Source organism: Rattus rattus, chromosome 5, assembly GCF_011064425.1.
Source record: "Rattus rattus isolate New Zealand chromosome 5, Rrattus_CSIRO_v1, whole genome shotgun sequence".
Classification (NCBI taxonomy): Eukaryota; Metazoa; Chordata; class Mammalia; order Rodentia; family Muridae; genus Rattus; species Rattus rattus.
Genome location: NC_046158.1, coordinates 70,603,212 through 70,613,113, shown reverse-complemented (window position 1 = coordinate 70,613,113; position 9,902 = coordinate 70,603,212). Strand labels below are relative to the sequence as shown.

Sequence of the window (9,902 nt, the reverse complement as noted above, 5' to 3'; positions counted from 1 at the left end):
CAGGTTTGATGTGGAGGTCCTTGATCCACTTGGACTTAAGCTTTGTACAGGGTGATAAGTTTGGATGGAGGCTGGGGTCCAAACCTTGCTGCTCATGGCCCACAGCTCCCTGCTCCCAAACCCCGTGGGAGAGAGAGATCACCGCCCAGACAGGTGGGCACTGCTGAGACTGCAGGGCAGGAGAAACCACCAGTATTGCCCATCCCTTCCCATATCCCTGTCCAAGAGGAAACTGTATACAGCCTCTGGGAATATGAAGATAGGGGCACTCAACTCTGCGGTCCAGACATCAGCAGTTTGATAGTACACATAACAGCTCTAGAACAAAAAAAAACCAAACACACCCAGGAGGAATAGAAGGCAGGAAATAATCAAACTCAGAGTTGAAATCAACCAAGTAGAAACAAAAAGGACTATACAAACAATCAACAGAACCAAAAGCTGGTTCTTTGAGAAAAACAAGATAGATAAACCCTTAGCCAGACTAACCAGAGGACACAGAGAGTGTGTCCAAATTAGCAAAATCAGAAATGAAAAGGGAGGCATAACTACAGAGCCAGAGGAAATTCAAAAAATCATCAGATCCTACTACAAAAGCGTATATTCAACAAAACTTGAAAATCTGCAGGAAATGGACAATTTCCTAGATAGATACAAGGTACCGAAGTTCAATCAGGAACAAATAAAACATTTAAACAACCCCATAACTACTAAAGAAATAGAAGCAGTCATTAAAAGTCTCCCAACCAAAAAGAACCCAGGTTCAGATGGGTTCAGTGCAGAATTCGATCAGACCTTCATAGAAGACCTCACACCAATACTATCCAAACTATTTCACAGAATTGAAACAGATGGAGCACTACCGAATTCCTTCTATGAAGCCACAATTACCCTTATACCTAAACCACACAAAGACCCAACAAAGAAAGTGAACTTCAGACCAATTTCCCTTATGAATATTGATGCAAATATACTCCATAAAATTCTTGTAAAACAAATCCAAGAGCACATCAAAACAGTCATCCATCATGATCAAGTAGGCTTCATTCCAGGGATGCAGGGGTTATTTAATATATGGAAAACCACCAATGTAATCCACTATATAAACAAACTGAAAGATAAAAACCACATGATCATTTCCCTGATGACTAAGGATGTTGAGCAGTTCTTTAGGTACTTCTCAGCCATTCGATATTCCTCAGCTGAGAATTCTTTGCTTAGCTCTGTACCCCATTTTTAGTGGGATTATTTGGCTCTCTGTAGTCTAACTTCTTGAGTTCCTTGTATATTTTGGATTTTATCTGTTGGTTGCCATTTTGTCCTATGCCAATGTCCTTTGCCTTACAGAATCTTTGCGGTTTTATGAGTTCCCATTTGTGGATTCTTGATCTTAGAGCATAAGCCATTGGTGTTTTGTTCAGGAAATTTTACCTAGTGCCCATGTGATTGAGATTCTTCCCCCTTTTTCTTCTATTAATTTGAGTGTATCTAGTTCAATTTCGTGGTCTTTGATCCACTTGGACTTAATCTTTGTACATACTCTCCCTACTTACTCAATATAGTACTAAAAGTCCTAGCCAGAGCAATCAGAGAATGACAGGAGGTCAAAGGAAAGGAAGGATGCAAATTAGAAAGGAAGAAGTGAAAATATCCCTATTTCCAGATGATATAACATTATGTTTAAATGACCCCAAAAGATCCACCAGAGAACTACTAAGCTTGATAAACAACTTCAGCAAAGTAACTAATTATAAAATTAACTCAAACAAATCAATAGCCTTCCTTTACTCAAAGGATAAACAGGGTGAGAAAGAAATTAGGAAATAACCCACCCCCACACACAATAGTAACAAATAACAGAAAATACTTTGGTGTGACTTTAACTAAATCTGTAAGACAAGAACTTCAAGTCTCTGAAGAAAGTAATTGAAGATCTCAGAATATGGTTAGATTTCCCATGCTCATGGATTGGCAGGATCAATATAGTAAAAATGACCATTTTATCAAAAGCAATCCACATATTCAATGCAATCTCCATGAAAATGCCAACTCAATTTTTCATAGAGTAGAAAGAGCAATTTGCAAATTCATTTGGTATAACAAAAAAAAAAAAAGATAGAAAAAACTATCTTCAACAGTAAAAGAATTTCTCGGGGAAATCACCATCCCTGACCTCAAGCAGTTTTACAGAGCAAGCAGTATTACAGAATATGTTATTGGTACAGAGACAGGCAGATATATCAGTGGAATAGAATTGATGATCCAGAAATGAACCCACACACCTATGGTCACTTGATCTTTGACAAAGGAGCTAAAACCATCCAATGGAAGAAAAACATAGCATTGTCAACAAATGATGCTTGTTCAACTGGAGGTCAGCATATAGAAGAGATCATAGATCTTTGTGGAGAAACTACACTATTCTTTTTCTAGATGATTAATGCTTTTTAAATATCCATATTTTTATTTCTCAGTTATTTTCAGGATTTGGCCAATAAGGTTCATTATATAGTGTGTGGGAATTTATGCAGAGATTTTTAAATTAAGTGCTGGGAGGAGTAAATGCTCAATGCTCATACCTTAATGGGACAGGTATATCGACCTTTCCTATACTCAGAAATATCCCCAATATAGAACAATAGAGAATATAAGTCCTGGGGTTTGGTAGATGTGCCATGATATAGTATCTGCCTGATGCGATATGGCCATTTTAATCATGAACAAGCAGCATCAGATGTGGATACCTGCATAACATTGGCCCAAGATTTATTCTTCAATATTCTGTTATGAATAGAGAAAGAACTCATGAGTTTTTACCAATCTTGATTTAAGGTTACTTAGTAGTGATATCTGCAGGAGTATAGCTACAGTATCTATTGGAGGAAGTCTTTCAATGGTTCAGTCATAACATTCTATCTATGGTCATATGAGCTAATATAATTAAACTCATTGTTCTAAAAAATACATAAATTTGGGAAAGATACTTGAAAAAGAACATCAACAGGACAAGAAGAAGAGATAATTATGTGTTCCATATGATCATAATAAATTGTGAACATATATGAAATTTTAAAAGTTAATAAAAAAGGAAAAATTGTTAAGTAAGTAAAAACTTTCTATTAGTATTATTTTATATATAAAATTTTTCTTTAAGTAAAGTATTTGATAGTATTTCACAAAAGAGTGGATACTTTCCTGACAGATTTAAAAAGTTCCTTATGACAGAATGAAATTTTGTTAAGTACTGCACAAAGACATTGAAATCCATCCATCATAGAATTGTGTTTGTTATTTAAAAAAGCTGGTAAACAAGAGTACTAGCAAACATAACTTTAATATAGTTTTCTTTCAAACTCACAATATTAGTTTAGACGATCATGAATATTCTTATATGTATAAACTGGCAGAAAAGTTTGTCTTAGAATCTCATGAGGACACACATTTTTTAAAAACCCAAGGGGGTCAGAGGATCACTCTCATATTCATAGTGTCTGGTTACAGGGAAGGAGTAATTTTGGTTTCTTCATTTATTTATTTATTTTTTTTTTGCTGTAATAACCACATGAACACAGCATTTAAAAAGCAGAGTTATCATCCATCCTCTACCCTCACTTCCAGATCTGCTCTCCTGCTGCCTTTTAGATATGGAAGAAAGTGCTGGAAACCAGTGGCAGAGGGCACATCTTCCTATTTTCAGAAATGAGTCTAAGTTGTAGTATTGATTTATACATAAAACATTCGTAAAGTTAGAACATAACTTTTTGTGGGGCTGTAGTTGATGTTTAATTCTAAGTAATTTGATAACAACAAGTTTCTTGTCAATGAAGTATGTAATATTTATTGATCCTTTATAGGCTATATATATTTAAGTCCTAAGAATGGACATTTGATTTCTTCTGTTTTATCACTTAGCAAATTATTATAATCCTTCATATTTCATATTTTAGAGTTTTATACTAGTATAATGTAGTTATTTGTTAGATTCTTATTTTCACAGATACCATTTGTTAGATTCACATTTTCACATAAAGTTTTCATATTCCTTAATTTTCAATACTTTTGACAGTATAGTATTTATCATAAAATTTTCAAAGTGTAATTTATGAACTGGAATATCATTTCAAAATTGTACATAATGTTCTGGAATAATTTCTAATATGTTTTCTAAATGATTTGAATGGGTGAATCATCTTCAGGATATTTCATAATGTGATTATAAGAGATGTATCATTCTTTTGACTGATTCAACATTTCAGCGTAACTATGTAGGCACTGCTTAAAATAATGTTGGCATTAATAGTGACAAGTTATTTTAGAATTATAGTTTATAGAATATGATTAAGTACATTTGGCTGTGTATGGTGGCACAAGATTGTAACACTATGACCTGAGGGGGAAGCTGGACGTTCAGGATCTAAGTCATTCCAAACTAGGGTGCAATTGTGTCTAACTAAGGCTGCATAAAACCAGAGATTTAATAGTCTGTTCAATCACATGACTAGCTATAAATAAAGCTGTTTTATTAACTCTTTTATAAGAATATTTTACTCTTTATTTAAGATTTTCATTTATACAATATACTGTGTTGATGTACATCCCTATCTTCTTACTCCTAGGTCCTCCCATAGATGAGTACAAATAAGGTTTAAATTTACTTTTAATTTAGATTCACACAAATAGGAGAGAACAGAAGATTTTGGGCTCTCACTTACTGAGTTTCAACATTGCTCCAGTGCTTTAATAAGAGTTTGTTTGGCAAGATTGTGAAATAAACAAGAATATATTAGTTTTAACTAAATAAGAAATTTTATGTATATTTAGCTAACTTTTCAGCTATTTTAATTTTATTTTATAGAGAAATATTTAGGCTACAGCTACTGTTTAGGCTTATTATCTGCTAAATTATAGAAAAACCCATAACCCGTGATCATAACTAATGTGACTACGCTGTACTCTTTGTTCATTATTGACTTCACAAATAATTCAGAAAACTGCTTTCTGGCAAAGGTCAGTGTCAGTTTAATCAGAACTATTGAGAATCTTAAGTAAACATAGAAAATTCAGCTAACATTTACTTATTTTTTAAGTTAACATTGGCCTTATTTTCCCTTATAATCTTGCACTCAGTTTGGCTGCTTTGTTTGTTTAGTTTTGTTTTAAAGGATGACAATTAAAACCTGAATATCAATGAGTGAGGACCAAAGCTTCGCCCTTTCACCATTGTTTAAGAACATTAGACCATGCTATGCATTGAAATTATCATATACTAAAACCCATATAAACAAATATTTTGCCTTGTGAATATGTATATTATATATTACACATATACACTAATACCTTTAGCTATTAAAAATGCAAGACTTTAATGTACAGTAATCTTCTCTGCTTTGAATCATTGTCTGAGATCCCCTTTTACTTAACACTCAATATATCCTCCAATATTTCTGCTTCCATCATTATTTTGATGAAATTTGAAGAAAGAAATGTTGAACGTCCTCAGGGTTTTTAAATTTTATCAACATCTAGTTCCATGCCTATTCTATGGGAAAAAGGTGAAGGTCAAGATCTGAGAAATAATTCTCAAGAATCTGAAGCCATTTCTCTTTTATTCCCATATTCTGTCATTGTTAGAAATGTTAATTTTCATTAAAATATTTCATGCATGAACTCCATGCCTTATGATCTCTTTACTCATTGCATTTTTTTTTTTTTTTTGTCCATCCTGACTTAGCGCAGAATGGATGATGGAGCAGAGGATCTTGAAATCCAAGTTTAACCATCTTATTTCTTTCAACTTCGAATTTTCATTAACAATTTTCCAGTTGTCACATATGGCTAGGAAGCTAAATCTTAATACTGTCGCCTTTTCCCACTCTATTCAGTCATCCTGATAACCGCATCAATTTTCCAAGTCTCTGATCTCACTAAAAATTAATGAATTAGTGAATTATCAGCATTTTTTCATTAGCATCATGTTAATGGTAGATATTGTTGTACTGAGATTTCTATGTTAAGGACAAGATGCTTACTTGATTTGAATTCTAATGTACTTCATGCATTGAAAGAAAATTTAAAATGTCAAGGTTTTCAAAGTGCATTTTATATCTTCTTATTTTGGTAGATGGAGCTTCAGTGCATTACTGTAGACAACTGAGCCCTGCCTAGACCATAAAGATGGTACCCATGTTGGACAAAGTGTAGCCTTTGGTTTATTATTCAGGTATGGTTTCTAATTGCCTTTCAATACTTTACTACAGAAAACAGTTAGACAATGATGAAAGGTGAAATGTCAAATGTGATTCTTTTTCTAACACAGATAGATGGTTTTATCCCAAATATTAAAATTGTGGCTATTTTGTTAATAATTTCTACATCAACTCTATGAGATATATAATTACATTTAAAAAAATAGTCCATTTGAATTATTAATCAAAACAATCATGATAATTTTTGCATAAAGGTTCACCATAGTATTAATGCTGATATTGTAGATTTGTATGATACATGTTTTTCTTATAATTGCAGAAATTCATAAATATCCCATTCTCTCAAATTCCTTTGGAAAATCATGCATAATCAGAGCTTTGTCAATGAATTCATACTCCTGGGATTTTCACAAAACCCGCAAATTAAGAAAATAACATTTGTTATATTTTTATTGGTCTATATTGCAACTCTTGTGGGTAACATGATGATTGTGGTGACCATCGTCTACAGCCCTGCCCTGCTGGGCTCACCCATGTACTTCTTCTTGGCATTCCTGTCCTTCTTGGATGCTTGTGTCTCCTCTGTTGTCACACCAAAGATGATCGTGGACATGGTTTACGAGAGGAAGAGCATTTCTTTTGAATGTTGTATGACACAGGTCTTTGCTGTGCACTTTCTTAGTGCGGTGGAGGTCACTGTCCTGGCAGCCATGGCCTATGACCGCTATGTGGCCATTTGCAAGCCGTTACACTACTCTTTCATCATGAATCGTAGGCTCTATGGCACTATGGTGGGGGTAGCCTGGGCTGGAGGATTCTTGCATTCTATCATACAAATTGCCTTTACTTTGCAATTGCCCTTCTGTGGACCCAATGTCATTGATCATTTCATATGTGACTTGTTTCCATTGTTGAAGCTTGCCTGCACTGACATACACATCTTTATCATTTTGGTGTTTGCCAACAGTGGGTCTTTCTGCATAATTATATTCTCATTTTTGCTCATTTCCTATGGTGTTATATTGTTCTCTCTGAGAGCCCACAGCTCTGAAGAGCGCCGTAAGGCTCTCTGTACCTGTGGATCCCATATTACAGTTGTAGTTTTGTTCTTCGTTCCTTGTATATTAATATATGCACGGCCCACATCTGCATTTTCTTTTGAGAAAAATGTTTTTGTGTTTATAGATGTTCTGACACCGCTGCTTAATCCTATGGTTTACACTTTCAGGAATAAGGAAATGATAAATGCCATCAGGAAAATGTGGAAGAGGCTAATAGTTGTTTCTGATAAATATTAAAAGATTGTATGCTTCCAACACTGAAATGGCTCAGTAGATAAAATACTTGCTGTTTAAGAATGAAGACTATTTGGATCCTTACCACTCATGTCCATAGCCAAGTATGTTAGATCGTTTTTAACTCACTGCGGGTGAACAAGAACGAGGCAGTCCCAGGTTTGAATTGGGCTACTAATCGCTGAATAGCACAGTTTGCTCAAGGCTCAGTCTTTAACAGATCTTTTTCCAAGGAAATGAAGTAGAGAAGGATAAACAAGGATATTCACTGCCTCCTCAAGTTCTGCTGGCATACGTATGAGTTCCAGCATTTCCTTTGTGTTCACATACATTCACACACACACACACAGACACAAACACACACACATACACACACACACGCAACTTATAGAGAAGTACATGAAACTATTCTATAGATAATGCATTAACACTGTATGTGAGAAATCCATATGTGAGATTACACTTACACAATATGAATTGAATAGTCAGAGTGTTATAAAAAGTTAAAGTTCGATTCAATATAAAATGTGAATTGCTTTTGGAAGAGATGCTGTGAAGCTTCACATTAAATTTTACCATTTCAGTACTGAAAATATTTTATGCATTAATACAACAATAAAATCAAAAATTCTGTAACAGAATTAGGAGCAAAATATAGAGCATTGTAACTTGTTTTATAACTTATAATTTGTAGAGATATCAGAATCTTATGGATTTTGGAATGGAATATTTTTACTTATATGTAAATATTTTTAAAAAATAGTTTTAAAGATAATAAAAAGTAAAGTTAATTGAGTTATTTACTGTTATAAATCTAAGGATTTTAAAAGGAATTTAGCTATTAAAATGCCTATTGAAATTGGTTGATGGACTAAATGTGTCTTGAAATTGGGAGAAAAAAATGTACTGAAAATTTGTTATCATATTTTCCAATATTTCCCATATTCCAGAGCAATATAGGTTTCTTAGTGAGATTCTGTTAACTAGAAATTCAGAAAGGAGAAAATAATTACAAACCTTATATTATTTTTAAATTTAGTATGTGAAGACAGGATTTCTTTTTCACAGTCTCACTCTATATCTCTGGCTGGCTATGTAGACCCAACTGAATTCACTTCACTAATTTTAAAACTGTTTAAAACAATTCCTTATACTCACTTTCCTAATGCATTTTCACATATTGTTGTTAACTTGATATTCAATATTGCTTCTAATAAAGTCATACAATAGAAAACTTTGTTAAGTGGGTAGGAAAATGCCAAAAATTGTCTAAAATGACAATCTCACATATAAAATTGTTAGTGTCTGCTTGCTTATCATTACCTAGTAAATATTACCTGATGCTAAATATAATCCATGACATGTAATTATTTTGTATTCTGACAAAGGAATAAAACTAAAATTAACGGAAAATAACCCTTAAGTCTTGAACACATTCACTCTAGACAGTATTTGAAAGATTTTGTTTTGTTGTTACTGTTGTTTTGATGAATCATTTAAGTTCGGCATTTACTGTGGTGTGCTAACAAAACAAAAATACATGAAACTAGGCTTTAAAACTGTGAAAAGTAACAAGCTGTGGAAGTACAAGATTTTTGTTAAGATGTCAACTCGATGTTCTGACCCCTCACATTAAATATTCTTTAATATGGTCTGTCCAATACATGGTAAGAGAAAAAGATTTTTCATTTTTTAGACTCTTTATTTTCATTTTTAAATTTTTGCTTAAGCTTGGCATACTGACTTATGCTTCAATTCCAGTACTGAGAAAGTTAGATATTTGAAATTGATTCAAGTACCAGTCTAGCATGATCCAAATAGTGAGGAATTTCTAAAAAATCAAGAAACTATGTATTCTTGAGAAAAAGACCTATAAAGGGAGAAAAGCTCTTACTATTGCAACTAAATTCAGGAATAAAACAAGAGTATCTTTTGTCTCTATTCCTATTTAATATAGTAAGGTATCTCAAGGAAATACTGTAATGGTTAAAGTGGACAGTTAGTGCGAGGACATGGAACCATCAAGTTCAGGAGCATCCAGATGCACACATAAGGGAATTTTTATTAAGTTAGCTGCTTAGCATGCATGTGAGGCTTTCTTTCTGTTAGGTTTATATATGGACAAGCTTCGAGAATTCTGGAATTTTGCTTTCTTTAAAAAACACAGAAATATAAGAATGTGCTTTCCTTTCAGTCTCAGGTGTGGGGGTGTCAGCCTGCTTCTGGTTGATCCCCAGCAACTGCCTATGATTTTGCTTGGCCTCCTGCAGTGGTGTGGTTTTGTTAGGGGTAGGTAGTTCTGTGATTATGTGACATTTGGTATTCTGGGGACTTTGCAGAGAGTGTATAAATCATAGTGCTCCCAAAGGCTGGTGGTAGTGGTTGTTGATCATTCTAGGGA

At 33.7% G+C, this 9,902-nt stretch overlaps 1 protein-coding gene across 1 annotated transcript; it reads left to right on the top strand.

Moving 5' to 3' along the window:
* The first annotated feature begins 6,568 nt into the window (after nt 1–6,568).
* Nucleotides 6,569–7,504, top strand: LOC116900428 (olfactory receptor 4C15-like). The gene has a single exon (XM_032902171.1). The coding sequence runs from the start codon at nt 6,569–6,571 to the stop codon at nt 7,502–7,504; it is 936 nt and encodes a 311-aa protein (XP_032758062.1).
* Nucleotides 7,505–9,902: the final 2,398 nt, after the last annotated feature.

What these genes read in the sequence shown, in the direction of transcription:
- LOC116900428 (XM_032902171.1), top strand. Translation starts at nt 6,569, where the DNA reads ATGCATAATCAGAGCTTTGTCAATGAATTCATACTCCTGGGATTTTCA.